The following is a 19,665-nucleotide window of genomic DNA, read 5'->3' as shown; positions in this document are numbered from 1 at the left end:
TTCCTGAGAGAATAAATAAGGGGCGTGAGAGAGAGGAGTCAAGAACGACTCTGGGAGTTTTGGCTGGAGCAACCGATGTGGGGAAGACAGTGGGAGATCATGATTGAGGGAAAGATCATGTAACCTTGGAGATCTCTATTGGATTCCAAATGCAGATGTCAAGTAAGCAATTGAATATATGAGGCTGGAATTGAGGAGAGAGGTCTGGACTGAAGATACACAGTTAGGAAGTGCTGACATTGATGGTATTTAAAGCTACAAGGCTGCCTGAGAACACCAAGGGAGGGGATGTAATGACAGAATAGAATTAAGGACCTTGCTCTGGACCACTCCAAAGACGTTAAGTTGGTTCCTGAGAAGACACAACCAGTGAGATCAAGGCAGTATGGTTTGCTGGAAGCCCATCTTTCTGGAAGAGACTTCATCCAGGAGGAGGTAAGAATAAACTTGTCAGATGTTGCTGATGGATCGAATAATGTCAGAACTGAGAACTGACCATTGGGTTTTGCAATAGGATGTCACTGGTGGTAGTTTTTGATGAAGTGATGGGGCTAGCAAAGTTGTCTCTTGTCTGTATGACTGTGCTGATCTCTTAACGATCTCCTGGTTTTCTTCTTTGTCTCCACACAGTTTGTTCTCCAGACACCCAGCATGGTGACTTTTAAAAATATATACGTCGTGTCCCCAACTCTGCTCAGAATGGCTTTCCACTTAATGCTAATAAAAGTGAGGACTTTACCGTGGCTTACCAAGGCTCTATACAGATCTAACATTTAGATTTTAATGATTCCTCCTACTAATTTCTCATTCAGTTCTCACGACTAGCCTCCTGACATTCTTTGAAAATTCCTGGGGCCATGTCACTGCTTCAGGGCCTTACTACAGTCTGTTTTCTGATGGGTCTGGCTCCAGGTGTCTGTACCTGACTGGCTCCCTCATCTCCTTCAGGTCTTTGCTGCTCCTCTCTTACCTTTCTGATGGAGCCTGCCCTGGCTATCTTGTTTGAAGTGGGAGCTCTTCCCAGCCTAGCATTTTTCATCTCTCTTTTCCTACTCTCTTATTCCCCTGTAGGACTCGCCATCTTTTCACATCCCAACTAATATACTTATTTTCTATTTTTATTAATTGCGTATTGTCCTCCATCTGTTTTTTTAATTAAATTATTTTTAATTTTTATTTTATATTGGAGTATAGTTGATTCACAATGTTGTGTTAGTTTCAGGTGTACAGCAAAGTGATTCAGTTATACATATATTGTCCTCCATTTGAAAATCAATTCCATGAAGGCAGGAGTTTTTGTCTTGTTTACTGATCTATCCTAAGTGTTTAGAATAGTAGCTAATACATGGTAAATGATCGATAAATACTACCCAGGGTAACACATGTGAAATAAGTTATTCTTTTCAAAAGCTACTAACTGTTAGAATCCTTGCCAAGTAGGGAAGTACTGTTTTGTAGGATTTAGATGGCGTTAACTCAGCCTAATAATCAGCTTCTTGCCTCTCTGGTTATTTATTCAAGTTTCCCTGATTTTCTATGCTTCAGGGAAGCTCAGTAAATGCTTGCTGTCTGCCATGTCGCACACCCTGCGGCTGGCATCTGTGATTCATAGGCCTCCTGTAGATGGAGAGATATACAAGTACATCAGCAGTCGTAACAAAGTGTAACTGGGTGTGCTGTAAAGAATAATTGGTGGGTTTTGTTGATCAACCTGGTGCAGACACATGCAGATGCGGAGTTGGCACCAAGGAGAGGCGTATGGAATTAAAGGGCTGTAATGCTCACAGATCCTAGAGAGGAAGGCAGGCAGTGGGCCATGCAGGGGCCTCATGGGAGGAGGGCACAGGGTGTGAGCTTAACCAAGCAGGTGGGGAGCCAGCAGAGAGAGAAGTGCCCTTTGGGGGGTCTGGGTGGGGACACAAGCAAAAGCTTGAGAGGCTGTCACTGGTGTGTTTGAATGTCACTAGGTCAGTCAGAGGAGGGCACAAAGGGGAACTTGTGACAGAGACCATACTATCACCCTGGTGCACCTGGTCCTCTGTGCCAGGTGCTTACAGCCTGTTTGTGGGGATGCTGAGGCATCCAGAAAATACCATGTTTTAAAAATTTACAGTACACTGGGTAATGTAAGAAGTAAATGCACAGGGCTTTGGATCCAAGTAGAAAAGGTATCCTGGCAGTCTGTAAATAGCCTGCTTTCGATTGAACACTCTTTCCCAGTGGCATTGCTGTCCTAAAGGCATAAATCTAGGCTTGTAAAGTCTTATGTAAATATACAGGGTTGGTGTCTGTCTTCTTTCTTCTATCTCTGTGAATATCAGATGTCCTACTTCCAACCAGAGCTGAGGAACTACAGAAACAGCCCTGGGCTGGCTCCTCCTGCCCGCCCTGCAGCTTGCATTGATCCTCTAATGTTTTTGATCAGTCTGGATATAAATACTTCCTGTGGGGAAAATGAGTAGTGATGAGAAGTAATCTCGCTGCTTCTTTATTCTGAAAAATTCAATGACTGGTTTACAGATATTGCTGATTCATCATGATATCCCAGTGTGGAAGATGTGGATTAAGTTTCAGCCTTAAAGGTTATGGGATCCCTCAAGGCTTGGAGTATAGTAATGAAAAATTGAGAACCTAAAAAAAAGATTCCAGAATCTGCATAGTGAATAAACTATTTTATCATCAGGCCTTGATTCTGATATGAATTTAGGATTATGTAGATAGGACTATGCATGTGCTTTTTACTAGAGCCTTAGAACTTTCTCTACTTTATATTTCATATATAACTTCTTTTAGTGTCTTTCTCTTCAGTTTAAAGCAAATTCTCTTTAGTTCTTCTGAGGTCCTATATAATTTCTGGGCCTTTTCCCCTCCAGTCTGGAGTGGCTTTACTAATAAGGTTTCCTAAACACGACCAGGAGCGATTACCGGATTTGATACCCCAAACAAAGGTTTGTAAGTTTCTTCTGAAGACTAAGATGTCCCAGTCTTCACCTGTGTATTAGGAGTAATACATGCTTCCTACAGTGCACGGCCTTCCTCTGCCTCAAATCTAATTCTCGGAGTTCTAGAAAGATCTCCAAAGAAAATATTAGATCCTCTAGATGTGTGGTATACTTGTCTTAAAATATTCTAGCTTTGACCTAAGCATCTTATTCAAAATAAAAGTTCAAAAGAATAAAAGTATATTCTCCCTATACTCTGAAAAGGTCAAAAATAGGAAACTCATTCCAAATTTCTTAATTTTTCTGTGTAGTTTACTTTTTTATGTTTTTATGGAATCCCATTCTGATTTATATATTCCTGTAGTATGGCAATTAATCTCTTTCTTCCTTAGGCTGACTAGTTCTTTCTTGCAGTGTCTTCACTTATTCATTCATCAGACATTTGAGGCCTTGTACATGTTAGGCACTATGCAGAGGACCAGGGCCACAACCTGTGGACCAGAGAAGCACAGCCTTTGGCTTTATGGAGCTTAAGCCACTTACTGTTCCTCTAGAGACTGAACAGGTTATACCGGTGCTGGGGTGACGTGTTACTCTTCTAAAATCATGCCTTCTTCAGACCAAATGTTATCTGAGCTTTTAAAATGCACTATTTTAAAACTAAAGGCCAAATACTTCCTATCTGTAAATAATTTCTATTTTATTCCAGGTAGAGTGATTATAGCTGTCAGTTTTTATTGTATGTAAGGTTTTCTTATAATATTTTAACTAAGCCCTTCAGTCTTTCCTTTTTCCTGACCAGTATACCATCTTTGACTCTGCTGGTACAGCACAAGATCAGGCTGACCAGCAGAAGGAAAGAGACCAGGCAGGGCCTCTTTTTCATTCTCCTGAAGACCTTGGGCCAGCTGCCTTACGCAGGAGGAGACTGCTGCTCTGCCCCCTCCCACTGCCCTGCAGCCATTCTTTAACCATTGTCTTCTGTGTTAGGAAAGCATCACGGTAATTTTCTATACAAATATCATGGAAATGTATTTTCAACAACAGGGGAACATTGAAACAAACTATACTGTAGTCATAGGAAATGCTTTGCTTAAAGTGTTGAATGAAAAGAAAGAACATACCAAACGACATGTAACAATAATAAAAATAGTCATATAAATGTAATATACTGAAAATAATACAATAGATGAGTAGCTAACACTTTTTAAACAATCACTGTGTTGTGAACATGTTTTAAATGCTTTGCACTGGGCTTCCCTGGTGGCACAGTGGTTGAGAATCTGCCTGCTAAAGCAGGGGACACGGATTCAAGCCCTGGTCTGGGAAGATCCCACATGCCGTGGAGCACCTAGGCCCGTGAGCCACAACTACTGAGCCTACGCATCTGGAGCCTGTGCCCCGCAACGAGAGGCCGCGATAGTGAGAGGCCCGCGCACCGCGATGAAGAGTGGCCCCCGCTCGCCGCAAGCAGAGAAAGCCCTCGCACGAAACGAAGACCCAACACAGCCAAAAATAAATTAATTAATTAAAAAAAAATGCTTTGCACTTATTAACCCATTTAGTTACCTCATTTAATCCCCCCAACAACCCTCTCAATTGGTAATTATTATCCAGTTTTTACACGTAAACATAAAAATGAGGTACAGAGAGTTTAGGCAACTTAAATTACTAGGTTCGGTGAAAAGCCAGTACAAGTCCTTAAGATACCTGGGTTCTAAGGGGGACTCACTCACTGTTGGGTGATCAAAGTGCCCACAGGGATGCCGTGAGGAGTGGATGGGAGAGGCACCAATTGTGAAATCAGGGAGACTTCCACATGGAAGGGACATGGAACAGAGTTTAAAGGAAGAGTTGGCTAGTTTTCCAGGTGAATAGGCAGATGGGAAAACCTATTGAAGCCTGACTGCCACTCACCAATCTTGTGACTTAATTCCTTCATCTGAACAACACAAACGATGTCTGCCATTTCTTCATGGCTTATCTAATAAAATAGGGTACTGAGAGCTCTATGGAAGTGTTTGATGTTATTTAGTTATTTTTTAATTTATTTTTTTAAAGGTCCTTAAATATGTGACTGCTGGTTTTCCTTTGCTTTCTTAGGTAGATATGATTGTGACCTTGGGAGGACTTGCTGGGCGTTTTGACCAGATTATGGCGTCAGTGAGCACTTTGTTCCAAGCAACTCGAATCACTCCTTTGCCAATTATAATAATCCAAGAGGAATCTCTCATCTACCTGCTCCAGCCGGTAAGTGAGGATTAAATACAATGTCAGCGCTTTGCTTCCACAAAACCTGTAACATTTTCGTACACAAGGAGAAAACACCTGCCCCGTTTATGTATTTGAACTGTGAGTGAAGTTGACATGTTTGATTACTTGTGGCTGAATGGGAAACAGGTGGAGGAGAAGCCTCATTGTACTCAGAAAAACAAAACCAAAAAAAAAAAAATGTTTTTAAATTAAATTGACTAAGAATTAAATTTAGCATTTTTGCATTTTGAGCAGCTGAATGTGAGTGCCACTTGAGAAAAATCTCAGCAGAGAAAGCACAAAGCTTGGCAAACATTTCAAATGGCATTCTTGTATATTTTCAGTGTTGTCGTTATAATTGGAAACTGTATTTGATTTTGTTAAGCACTTAAAGTCTTGAGCTTTTACTGTTCATAAGTTGCTTGCTTGTTAATTTCACTCTCGTGATGATGTCATTCATTTCCAATGATAAACATCAAGGAAATTTTCTATCAGTGTAGTGCTTAGAACAGAATTCTTATTATATAAACATGTTTTATGAGGTTGATGAGTGTATTTCAGTTTGAAAAATGATTGTTTGGCAACATTTTTTAAACACAGTGGACAGTTGTTGTTTTTTTTCTTTTTTGCCTCTCAGTGTAATGTGCTACTTATAGCTTTGCTTTCAGTCCATCTGCTATTCATCATCTGTAGCTTGTCATTACCTAAAAACTGTTGTTTGGTTAATATGGCAAGTATAATGCATGCTTACCATCGTTCAGCCAGTTGTGCATTTTTTTCTGGCTCTTTGCATTGCCTGGCTTTGTTGCTTTCTGGAATACTTCCTGTGAGATGCGAAAAGGAAGCTGAAGAATTCGGTTTTCAAACTCCATAGTGTCCATTTATTTGGTCAACAAACAGTTATGGAGTGCCTGCTACCTACCTGTTGCACTGCTGGGCAATTGAAGATTAAACAGAAATAGTAACCTATGTTCTTTACTCTCTAGTATATGTCTAGTGAAGAAGACATTTATAAAACACAGACATAAAGCAAGGTCAAAAGGTTAGTACATAAAGATGATGAAAGATTATATAATCTGGTCATGGGTGTGTAAGGAAATGCTTCACAGAGGCACTCACATTTTATTTACTTAATTAATTCAACAATTTTTTTTTTTTTTTTTTTTTTGGCTGCTGTATGGCTTGTGGGATCCTAGTTCCCTGACCAGGGATTGAACCCCGGCCCTCGGCAGTGAAAGCCTGGAGTCCTAACTACTGGGCCACCAGGGAATTCCCAACACATATTTCTTGAGTACCTGCTATATGTCAGGTACTTTTCTGGGGATACAGCAGCAAGCAACAACGACAACAAAAAAACCCCTTCCTTTCATGGAACATAGATTGTGTTGAGCTTACATTTCAGCAGACTCTCGAAGGATGAGTGGATGTCTGCTATTGAAGATGATGGGAAGGTCATTCCAGTTAGAAGGAGCCACTAAAGAAAGATAGAGCTGAAGGGCACGTTGTGGCATCTACAGGTAATTCTGAGCAGCCATATGGAAAATATCGAAAATCAGACACAGAAGACTACTTTGGATCCTGCCTCTGAAGAGCCTTGAACTCTACATACTACAGTATGAACTTGTTTGCCATAAGCTATGGGAAATCATTAGAAGATTTCAGTTAGCAGTCTGACATGCACAGATACGCTTCTTAGATTTCTGATTAGAGGTTTTTTAAATACCTGGACTTTCCCAACAGTTTCTGAAGTGTGAAACTCTCTACAGTTGTGAAGCACTGAGCTTTATTATTTTATAATGATTTTATGATGCTGCGAATGCTAAAATAGTCAACTGTAACTTGTCTCTATGTAAACACTTTGGCTAAGAGGTAACTAGATGGAGTGCAATGATTTTTGCAAAGTAAAATTGGAAGATTAACTGATAGCAAAAACCACATCTAAAAATGACTTCTGCTCTTAAGATCTTTTCATTATCTGTGGTATTCTATATCTTCATTGTATAATTGTAGACTTCCTAAAATGTATTCAGCTTGGGATTTCTTGGAATTCCTCCATCTATAGATTGCTGTCTGTCCTCAGTTTGGAAAACTCTCAACCATTATGCTTTCAAATATTGTCTCATCCCCCGTTTTCTTTCTCCCTTCTTCTGCAACTCCAATTAAGCATATATGTGATCCTCTAATTGTATCATATATATCTCAGAACTTGTCTCTTGTATTTTCTGTCTTAATCTCTCTGGGCTGCGTTCTGAAGTTCCTCATCACCTCTGCAATCCACTTCACTCTTCTGCGTTAGCTGTTCTATTTTGCTACTAAACTCATCCTTTCAGTAGCAAAGGCTATTCCTGCCATGATTCATCTCTCTTACAAGCTTTCCCTTTACTCACATTTTAACAACTCTTAAAACATAATTGTCCTACTTCCTTTATAGTCTAGAAAAATTCTGCTATCTTCAGTCTTTATAAGTCATCTATCTTTTATGTTCTCTTTTGCTTTTCTATTTTGTAACCTTGATTCATTCCATACTTTGTGATTTTTAGCCATGACCTCATATTTCTGAGAACTTTACCTGTGGGAATTAGTTATAGAAGGAGTTAAAAGTGAGTCCAAGGAGAATTCAGAGTGGACTTCCAACCCAGTTATTTATAGGCACTAATAACTTAGGACCTTTTGTTTGAGACTTTTTGGGACCATCTCGGTGGTATGTATTTTGAAGCTAATTCTGCTGGGAGTTTGACTTCCAATTACAGATGCCCAAGGAAGACTTGTTCCTCTTCTTAGCCAAGGTTTGGCTGGACAGCTTTCCTAGCATTCACATGAGAGTATCCTTTATATTCGTCTTGTCTCTGAGAATCTCCGCTGAAGTGGTGCAGTCTCCTTTTACACTCCTACGTTGCTCAGGCTTGCTCTCCTAATGACCTTCCATACTTGGAGGCCTAAGCAACTGAAACTCAAGTTCATCTGATTTGGTAAAAATCAAATGCCTGTAAGGTGAAAGGTAGATTGGTGTTCTTTTTCAATCAAAACTTAGTTTTTGGCTTTTGAATATTCTTTGAAAAAAAGAAAAAGATGTTTGATGCATTTTGAAAGATTCCCTTTAATTTTTTTCTAGCTTTTTTTATTGTTGTCAGTTGGCCAGGGTACTAATCTACCCTGTGTATGTTGCAGTGATAATTAACCCCCAAATCTCAGAGGCTTAACTGAGATTAAGCTTAATTTTTTTTCTCATTCATGGAAAATCTGGTGTGATTTGGGCAGTATCCTCCATTTTATATCCAAGCCAATTGGGAACATGTTGAGTCAGCAGGGGAAAAAAAGGTTACTGTAAAGAGTGGCACTGCATGTTTTTAAAGGCCATGCCTGGCTGTGGCTTGTGTCACCTTTGGTGGGAACACAGTTACACTGCCCCAGCTCAGTGTGAGGTGGTCTAAGAGAGGAAGGCTGTGGGCCGGGAAGATGACTGAGCACAGACCATTGTCTCTGTCAAAGACAGAGATTATGTTCTGTAACATAATCATCTTTTTTTTTTTTTTTCCATTTATGATATGTCAGACTTTAATCGTTGAAGGAGAATCCCCAGTTCCCCAACCATAGTAATCATGGTAAGTGTGCCTGCATACACCATGTCCTCTAGAATCTCTCTCTGGTCATTTTGATTTTGTCTTACTGAAACAACTAGAAAATTACCTTACCCTATCAAGTAAGTATTACATAGTGTGAGGCAGAAAGTTCACGCAAGACCATACCCTCTCCATTGCATGAGAGGAGTGAGAATGTTTAGCACAGACTTTCCTCTGGGGGCTCAGTAGGGTTGGTTCTGCTCGTCTTTCCCAGGGGGCACATCCCAGGTCTCTGCTTCTCAGTCACTTTTAGTGAGAGAGTAGTTAGACAGCAATCAGGGCAACTGCAAAAGCCAAAACGAGTATGTTTGAGGGCTTAAGATACGAATCAGTCTTAAACACTCTACCATATTTTTAAGCAGTTTTAATTGTACACTTATGAAATGTGATTAACACTAAAAATAAATTAAAAGCTGATTATTGCACAGAAGCAGCCTATATCCTAGAAATGGAACACGCAACGTTGGAGCTGAAATGACTCTGTAAGATGTATTTTCATTTATCTCTGTGTTATATGTGGCATATGTAATAAAGTATGCATCTGTATTAGGTAGTGTGCATATTCAGGACGGATGTCTACGGGATACTGTTCCTTGTTAACAGGGCTTATTGTAGTCACAATCAGGACGGACATACCATAAACGTAAATTGAAACCATTTTCAGATATTTTGGTGCTAGACTAAGGAAATCAATCTGGTTTGCTTCAGTGACAGATAAAGAATGCTTTCAAAATGTTTTAAATGTACTTTTTAATTGAAAGTCATCAAATAGCTATTCTTGAGAAAGGAGATAATTTGGGGACTTGTACAAGAAGCATGTCATTTGAGCTTCATAACAGTCCTGGGAGGCAAGCAGGACAGATCCTAAGAATTACACGGCAGTGTTTTGACTCAGCAGTTTTTCCACTGCACTACATTTCCTTCTTCATGGGATTAATGGGCTGAGATGGAAATGACGAACTCTTAAAACAAGTCACAGTCTGCAGGCTGGTCATTATCCATAGTGTATGCATACACACACACACACACACACACACACACACACACAAATTCTCTACAGTATTCTTTTCAAATAAGATTGATCTTGGATGCACCTTAAGGGTATATCCTACCTTGTGGCTTTACCCTGAAATTAAACAAAAATAACACTCTGCATTTTCCTCAACTATAACAAAATCTACCTACAGCAAGAATCTTTGTTATTTAAACAGATTAAATGAGATTGCCATCAAACTTTGCTAAAATATATCAAAAGTGGTAGAATTCAATATAAATGTTAATTATTATGAGTATTATTTTTGAGGACAGTGTCTTCTAGAATTGGTTCTATAATTCTGGGTTGTGTGAAATTGAAGATAATAGCAGGAGGTGTGAGATGTCTTATGGGACCTGTGTGTTTGGCTGATAAATGTTTTAGTGCTTGTATTTGCTCTGTGACGGTTAAGTGGCTGGGATAGCCCTGGACCATGGAACTAAAATGTGCTTCTCTTGATTTTTCTAAAAAAAGCCTCCCAACCCTCAACTCATCTTAATGTTTCTGTAATGTTCTGTGTTCCTTTCTCTACATACGAGACTCTCGTGAGACCGTGTTGTGTAAATAAGCCATCATCCTTCATTCATTAAGGGTACGTCAGTCATTTGAGACAGGCCTGTATGTCGAGAGCCATTCAGTTAAAGTTGTGTAGATTGTTGCAGCCTAAAATCTTTCATCTAATTCTCTTTTCAGTCCAGTTCCTATGACTCATTTTTGTTAATTACAAATAGCTGATTCAGTTTGTTATACAGCAGAAACTAACACAACACTGTAAAGAAATTATACTCCAGTAAAGATGTTAAAAAAAAAAAAAAGACAATAGTGTACTTCCAGGTCTGTATAAATTTGGAAGACTGGAAGTTTTTAGCTGGTTGACTTTTTAGAAGATAATGTCTTTTCGATTGTATTTTGGCATATTTCACTTGCTGCGGGTCAGATGTCATCATAAGTGAAAACCTCAGTAGGTAGCGTTTACTTTGAAGGGATGTTCAAACTGCCATTTGAAAATAGCAAATTAAAAATAGAATGCCTAACAGCCCCTCCCTGAAGAGTCACCATCCCTGTTTTACCCCCCAAAAATATGTTCTTAATAAGACATCATGCCCTTTTATGAGCAGGAGATTTTATGAAAATGGTGAGAGACATTTTAGCCATGAAACCCCGCTGATGTCAGTGACGGGTTAGGCTGTGTTCCCCATGAAGACAGCCAGGTGCCCAGAGCGTGTTTGTCGCACTAACTATGCAGGGTGTGGATGGCTCCAGATTTCACATACATACTTTCTCATTTTCTGGTCCTGTGCTTCTCAGGAGTCCAGAAACATTAGCTTCTGTACACTGAGCATAAATTATCTTTTATCTCCAAGTTTTATGGCAGTTGGTAATACAAGTTAATAGGATTTATGACCAAAAAATGAGCTGTCCGAGAGTTAATAAGGCATGCCTTTTGCGTTATCCCAAACCTCGTTCAGTGATCCCTGTTCAGGATTCCAGTGTCTGATGTATTAAGAGAACGGTGTTACAGAGCGACGCTGTCGGTTTTTATCTCAGTTGAACAAACTTCTACATACGTTGTAAATATTTCTTCTTCATGATCTTAGCCATGTTTCCTACTGCTTGTTTTTTTCCTCTCACTAGATCAATTATTTACTGTATAAAGTCCTGACATTTTCTCCATTATACATTTGAAATGCTGGTAATGAATATGATAGAAAGATGTTAGTAGTCTGATAGAAAGAAGCTGAATATTCATGATGTAAATTTGGCGTGCATGATGGTTTCTGCAGAGAACCAGGGGTTTGGATCTGTCTGTCCACACGTCCAGCACCATCTCATCAGTGATAACACCAGAGAAGTGATTCTCAGAGTGATTTAGAGCGAGGGGACTCTATAGACAACACTGATAATCTTCTCAGTATTTATTAACCAATTATAATTCCTTTCTTTGGATTATCATTTCATTCTCCCCCTGTATCTTCTCAATTTTTGTTGTTGCTTGGCATCTTAGAATCTTTTGTATAAATTACACAGTAGCATACAACCATTCATTCAGTATTGGTGTAAATAGTATAGAGTCTGAGAGATCGTGTTATAGATGAGCAGTTGCAGACACTTAAAGGTAAAGTGATTTTCCCAAGGTTACACGCAGCATTTCCTTGAAAGAAAATTTATGCTGAGAATGAAGTAGATTTCATGCAGCGATGCCTAGAAGAGGGACCGCTAGGCATTTCAAGTCTGTAAACGGCCTGCCACTCAGAGCCTGCTCAATCTCTCTTTCCTCTTCCACAAGGCAAATTGCTATCCCCCCCCCTTCCTTCCTTCCTTCCTCTGTCCCACACCCACCTAAGCTTCCTTCTCTGGGAAAGTCCTGCCACTCAATGTCTGACCTAAACACTCTTCAAAGTGGCTCCTTGCTTTGCTTACTCTTTTTCTTTGGCTTGTCTGCTCTGTATGCCAGGGCAGCAGATCCTTCTCGACGAGGACTGCACACAGACACACATCTGCCCGAAGTACCCTCTTCTTTCCCCCACTTCATACCTTGCCCAGCTTTCTAGGAAAATGTTTCTATGCCCCTTCTCGCCTCTTCTGTCCCCTTCCGGGTGCTTTTCCTCCTCCTCCACTACATGGCATTTAAAAAATATAAAACAAAACCCTATCCTGTTGTAGAACAGTGTATTTGCCTTTCTTAGTAGTCAGACGTTAAATTTTAATGTGCAATAAAACCACAGAATTCCAGAGCTCTGCAACTCTGATTTTGTAAGCACCCCAGTGTCCCCTTTAGATCTCTATAGGAACTTTCCCTCTGTGGTTTTATCCATGTTTAATGAAACTAACTTTCTTTAACTAAGAAGTGAAATCACACATTCATGAAGTGTTTATTTTGTAGGTTTGTTTTCTGTTCTGCTGATTCTGTTTTTGTTGTTGTATAGCATAGAATACTTCAGCAAAAAACATTCTTTAAGCACCAATTATGTTATAGACACAGTGGTGGGCAGTGCATGTGAAGAAGTAAAAGGCACTGCTTCTATTCTACTACTTAGAGTTTAGTGGAAAAGCTGGAAGAATAAATAGCAAAATTTACACTCCTTATAAGGAAACACTGGGCGCTATAAGGGTGGCGTGGAAAAAAACATTTAACCCAGATTGGGCACAGGGTTGGTGGTGAGAATGGGGACAGTCTCTGAGGGAGATCCTAGCTGATGGGCAGTTAGGCAAAGAAAGGAATAAAGACATTTATTGTGAAAAGGCAAGGGGGGCCTTAGAGAACTTGCCACCTTTGGGGGAATCTCCAAATTGCTGGATCCTGGGGAGCCTCGGAGATGCAGCTAGAAGTAAGAAGGTTCTAGATCACAAGGGGCTTGTTTGCATTCTCAGGAAGATGGTCTTTATATTGAGGGCCAAGTTCAGGTATTAAGTGTTTTTATCAGGGAATGACGTTAGATTAACATTTTAGATAGTTTGGTAGCAATGTGAAGGATAAATTGATTAGGGAAGAGATGGAAGCCATTCAACTACTTCAGAAATCCAAGAAGGGAGTGGTGAGTAAGTAAACTTAAGTAAAGATGGGCATGAAGAAGAGATGATACAGTTCGTCGGGATGTGGGTTCAAAAGTCTTTGCAGGAGCACAGAGGGAGGAATCAGTGCAATGCCTAGGATTCAGGATGAGGCAACTGGGTGTTGTCTTTCTTTGAAATAAAGAATGTGAGAAGAACAGAACGAAATGGGAAGATAATCAGCCGAATTGGGGACATAAAGAGATTGGTCTGTTTTGGGAACTGAGTAGAATTGCCTAAAAGGGTTAAATATTCTGCCTGACCTGGCGGTGTACCTTGAGATCCATCAATATATACGTGGTAATTAAAAATCTGGGACTGGACTCATCACCCTGGAAGGACTGTGTAGAGTGTAAAGAGCCACGGCAGGTGGTAGAACTCGAGGGAATTCCTTAAAGGAGAAGAAATAGAACTAAAAGAGAGTGAGGCTGAAACGAAGGTGGTTTAGCGTTTCAAGAGGCAAGGGAGTGATCAACAAGGGTATCAAGAATTAAAAAAAAAAAAATGATATCATGAGTTTGGAAGCTAGGAAGACTTGATAAGGTACAGTTTTCATGGTAAAATATAGGTAGGAACCAGATTATTCTGAGTTGAGTATTAAATGGGAAGGGAGGTAGACATATATTTCTCTTTATTATTGTTTGCCCTTTTTCATTGTTCCCTCATAAGCAGTTGAATTTTTTTTCTTTTTTTTGGACTAACCTGGGAACTAATGACGGCTTACAAAACTATTTTGGTGAGACCATTTTCCAAGTTAAAAACAAAACCAGAAGAGGAATGTTTGGGACTATGCCTTTATTTCTTTTCCAGGATGACCAGAAGTGTAGCTGCCATGCTGACCCTTTTTAAGATGGGTTACACATTTATGGTCACTAATTATATCACTAAATCCTGGTGAAGTATGTTGCAGTGTGTTTTAAATCCATATTGTCTTTGAAAACAAGCAGAAGGACCACCCCCAGCTCCACAATCCTGACAGGCCCTTCTCTCCTTTCCGTGGGCACCCTTGGTCTGGGCATCAGCACGAAGCTTTGAGTCAGACCTTTTCATCTGCCTCTTTCTGGTCTGTCATCTTTTCAGTGTTACATGACCTAGGGAAACTGACCTATCTCCTGTTTTCCAAGCCGACCACAATCACTCCTTTCTCTGCCAAAAATATTTTTTGTTGAAGTCACCCTCTTCTTCTAAAGCCCTACTCAAATTCTCTGTCTCCAGAATTTCCAAATAAACCTCTCTGAACTTCCCTCATCTGGATTACTTTCATCATTTTTAAAAATCTTTTTTCTCCTATGGGCCTCAAGCAGTTCATCCATAAAAGAAAATTCATTAGGGTATAACTTCTCTCATTTTCTGAACCTTAAAAAAATACAGTCGCCTATTTTTAATCAAAGGTGAAATAATAACGATCATACTTCATCCAGTGGTAGTTCATCCAGTGGTAGCCAAATCCAGATAAATAGGAAGTTTTAGATGATCTCAATGTACTATTGCCATTATCAGGAGTGTTCATTAGTGCCTCCTCTTGTAGAATACAGGGTGCCTGGGCATCCCAGGTTGGGAGTCAGAGGCTCTGACTTTGTCTACTTATTTCCTACTTAGCACGTGCTTTTCTCCTAGTTTGTTGGAAGCTCACGTGGGGAGGAGCGATAGCTTCTGTTAGTGGCTGCTGTTGTGCTAGTTCTCTTGAGCAGATACACGAGGAGGATGGTGGCAGGGGTGGTAGGTTTTAAAGCAGCCTGGATACAATGAAGCTTCAGGGGTAAAGGCCGGAAATGATAACCCTGATCCCCGCCGCTCACCCATGCAACATACAAGTTCTTCGACCTTAAAGAAGTCTTTCACTCAGGGAGATTTACAGAAAGATGCCCATCAGCAAAAACCTAGGGTGATCCCTCAGTGATTCCAAAGCAGCAAGGGAGGAAATATCAAATTCAGTCTCAATGGAAACTGTTTAAAAACTTACTTGGACGTTGGCCTTTTCGTTTTCAACCATGAGTGACAGAGAATCGGGTTAGGAGTCTTGATGCAATCCAAAAGAATGCTGTGCGCAGGTAAAACAATAGAAGCGATGGCACCAGTGTTTGTCACAGCCCTGTCATCATAATTTATCATAATCCAATTCTGGGTAAAGTCATGGAATATTGGATGCTGAGTGTCATCTTTCCCTTTATCGCCCCCCACAGTCCTCTGTGGCAAGGGCACAAGTACACTGTGTCACGTGTACTTAGTTCAATTGAGCATTGCTTCAGCATCTTCCTTTGATTGAAAACAAAGGGTTGCCAATGCGGTATCAATGAACTGTGAAGTGATTTGAGTGTTACCAGCAGGGAAATGAAATGAGCTTCTGGGAAGAAGACTGGCACCGGTGAAAGCTTCTATATAAAGAGCTTCATACAGCCCCAGCTGGGTTGTATGACTTCTCATCCGATTAAGATTTTTTTTTTTCCCCTGAATTGGGGAGCATTTTGATCTTATTTGCTCCAATGCAATCAAAACTGAAAGTGAAGAAAAAGTGGTATACTTATCCCAATAAAGTTAAGCTAGGAGGACTGGGATTCGAGGGTACTTCTTCAAACTATACATTCACGCTGGATATTTTGAAGCTCTTCCAAGGAGTGGCGTAAGGTACCTCACCCTCATACATACACACACATATATACAACACATGTAATATACATGTGCATACACCTCCCCCCCCCACCCCCCAAGAATCTTACCTCTTCCAAGCCCAATCTCACTGAGAGGGAGGTCTTTTGGGGAGGATTTTTTTTCTGAAAACCACTATCCTATATAGTTGTCTTTTAAAAGCTACCCTTAGTCCTTCATAACTTTGTCATGATCAGAATTAGGATATTTGACTTAGATGCGTATGAAATAGTTTAACAATAACATTTATAAAAATACATCAGAGTCAGGGACCAAGTTAGCAAAGCAGAGTATAACCAAGATGATCAATAGACGGAGAGAGAGAGCGAAAGAGAGAGTTAAACTTTGACAGAGAATAGAACACTAACGATGCCCCAATTTCCTGTTGTCTTCTGAAGTGGACTGAGGCACTGCTGATAGATGTCAAGTAGATAGGATGTTCTAAATGTCGAAGACATACTTAGTATTAATCTACCATTGAAGTCTCTTGAGAGCCATGCATGAGTTGTAAAAAAAAAAAAAAAAAACTAAAACCTTTGTACCAGAAAGCCTGGAAAATTACCAAGAATATTTTTAGAGTGATACAGCACTTTGAGAGTTTGTGAAATACGTTCATCATTGTCTCACTTGATTCTCAGCAGCCCTGTTAAGCCTGCAGACAGGTACATTGTTCCTGTTCTTCAGACGAGGAAACTATACATAGAACAATGTTGTGAGTGCGTGGAAAATCCATGAACAGTCTAGGGATTTTCTGAAACCTAGTCCTGTACCCTTTGCTTTGTAGCTGCTGTCCCTTAGAATCCCCGCTTCCTCTCTGAATGGCATTGCACCTTATGGAGGCTCCAAAAGCACGAAGGAGAAGTAACCAGTTTCAAGTATCTTCCATGCCCTGAGGGTGGTGCATTTAGGAGCGGGCACTGAAATCATCTGCATAGCATTTTTTTCTCCCCAGTCAACTTTTCCATTATGAAAATTGTCATATATACAGAGAATTTGAAGGAATTGTATAATGAGCAACACATTCCACCCATTTTTCATTTTTTTAAAGCATATGATCATGTACGCTCCATCTATGAACAGATGTGTTTGGGGGGAAGGTGACACTTTGAAATTAAATTGCGGATGTCTCATCACATTATCTGAAATACTTCAACATGGGGAATGATATTTAGAAACTGAGATGGAGATAATAGATATGCTTACTGCTACTATGGTGGCATTGCTTCTAGACATTTTTCAGTGAACAGAACTTAGAAACAAACAAAAAGTTGTGTGTATGCATAAATTACAAGTTTGTATTGATATTTTGAATTCCTTTATTCTATACTTAACCTATTTTTATTTTGTATTTTTTATTTCTTTTGCCCTCCCTCAAAATTCCTGGTTTGAAATAACAGACTTGTTTTAGACTAGAGTGTATAGGAACTAGTTTCAAAATTATAATATTTAAATTACCACTGATAGTAAACTACTGAAGGAAATTTAAAATTTCTTGGCAGGTCTTTCCATCTGTCTTTAAATTATAGCCCAGTCGGGGTATTGTGTCTAAAATTTGTCACTTGAAATAATAAATTTTGTTCTTTCTGTGGTTATGCTACAAACTTAACTCTTAGGTTCATTTGTCACAGTTTATTTGTAGTTATAAGACTTTATTTTTTAATTACCATATTAAAATATTTTAAAGTAATTTCATTGTTCAAAAGCAAAGCTTCATAAAAAATTATTGTCAGGAGAGGTCTTGCTTTCATTTCTATCCTCTTCACCACCACCACTCTCTTTCAGAATCTTCCAGATTCTGAAAGAGAAAAAAAAATAAAGTAATAATATATTTTGGAGACGGCTCTATAATCAGTAATAGAGATCATCTTCCTTCTTTTATTATGGCTGCTTAGAACACTAATTGTGTGTATGTATCTCAGTGTACCATAATTTATCCATGTGTAGCTTTTTGAAAGAACATGCTGGAAATTCCGACAAGGTAGTTCTTTGAGTTGTGGCATACGGTGTGTTTTGAAAATGTTCCTCAGGCGATTCTATGCACTTTCTGATGAGAGAACTGCTTTGCTCTCATAACACCTTACAAGGTGGAGACAGTAGGACCCAATTTTAAGGACGAGCAAACTGGGTCTTAAAAATATGCAGCGACTTGTCAAGAGTTACTCTTCCATTTAACGATAAAGCCACGTTCCAAATCCACGTCTAACGACCCTTTAGGTCTCTCTCTTCCATAATTCTCTTTCGCATTACATGATTCATGAGCTTAGTGTGATGTCATTCAGTGTAGAAGAAGCAATTTTAAGAGGTAAACTCATTAAGCAAGCATAACATGTACAGACCACATAATTCTTCTCTAACAGAGAATCAGGCTTCACCGCCACCTTTGTCGAGTGTAGATAAGTTTTTAAATAGAAAGAAATGAATGGACATAATCAGTTTCCTTATTAAGGAAGAAGAATATTCTGTTATAGCTGAGATAGTAATGATAATGAACCAGAGTCTTTCTTTTTTGGAAAAAGTCATGTTGATAGAGGAGCCTCAGAATTGATTAATTGCATACGCATTGGCCTTTCCAATTGTCTGATGATAGGAAGCCAATTTCACTCCTACCAGAAGCCCTCACGGTAAAAGGCACAGGATATGGAACATTGGTCTTATTTTATTACTCAAGTTTAATGTTCAAAAATGCTGCTCAGGGGATAGTGGGAAAGGATTTATTTTCTCCTGGGTGAAGCTAGCCTATTAAGAAGTGGGCACTCTTTGAAATTTTGATAATAGTAATTGAAAAGCTATGAATAGAGCTTAATATTTTTTTCTGAGCATATTTCACACTATAAAATATTTCCAGGAACAGAGCAAGCATTAAGAAAGATAAAGGGGGCTTCCCTGCTGGCGCAGTGGTTGAGAATCTGCCTGCCAATGCAGGGGACACGGGTTCGAGCACTGGTCTGGGGGGATCCCACGTGCCGCGGAGTGACTAGGCCCGTGAGCCACAACTACTGAGCCTGCGCGTCTGGAGCCTGTGCTCCGCAACAAGAGGGGACGCGACAGTGAGAGGCCCGCGCACCGCGATGAAGAGTGGCCCCCGCTTGCCGCAACTGGAGAAAGCCCTCGCACAGAAACGAAGACCCAACACAGCCATAAATAAATAAATAGTTAAAAAAAAAAAAAAAGAAAAAGGGACTTGGACAGTTTTTTTCATGTATTCATTCAACCAACATATTAACAAGGACTTATTTGTATCAGGTATATTGCTAGCTTGAAGATGAATAAGTTATTCTCAGAAAAGCTTTGCTAAATCTATTTAGATCATTATTTCAATAAGATAAAAGAAGTGCAATATTACAAATACATACAGACTCTTATGGAAGCGTAGAGAAGCAGCATGTAATGTACCACAGACAGGTGGGGGAAGAATTCCTGGAAAAGGTCATGTCTGAGCTGGGTCTCAAAAGTAAACAGATGAGTAAGGGTCACTAAAAGTTGAAGGGGTCAGAAGACAGAGAACGGAGGACATGAGCAAAGCTGTACAGTAAAGAAACCGAGCTGTTTATTTGGGAGAACAGTAGAAAGCCTGATGTTTCTGGGATGGTGAAGGAGGACATGGTGATGGATGAGAGGA

The 19,665-nt window shown here is 39.7% G+C and overlaps 1 protein-coding gene across 2 annotated transcripts in view; it reads left to right on the top strand.

Moving 5' to 3' along the window:
• TPK1 (thiamin pyrophosphokinase 1) overlaps positions 1 to 19,665 on the top strand; it is a 358,052-nt gene that overhangs the window by 202,617 nt on the left and 135,770 nt on the right. For both annotated transcript variants that reach the window (XM_068549611.1, XM_068549612.1), the window contains exon 7: positions 5,046 to 5,192. In XM_068549611.1, the coding sequence (XP_068405712.1) occupies positions 5,046 to 5,192 (147 nt within the window). The remainder of the gene's footprint in view (positions 1 to 5,045; positions 5,193 to 19,665) is intronic.

The sequence above is a fragment of the Eschrichtius robustus genome, chromosome 8 (assembly GCF_028021215.1).
Source record: "Eschrichtius robustus isolate mEscRob2 chromosome 8, mEscRob2.pri, whole genome shotgun sequence".
NCBI classification, from domain to species: Eukaryota; Metazoa; Chordata; class Mammalia; order Artiodactyla; family Eschrichtiidae; genus Eschrichtius; species Eschrichtius robustus.
This window is presented reverse-complemented; position numbering and strand designations above follow the sequence as displayed.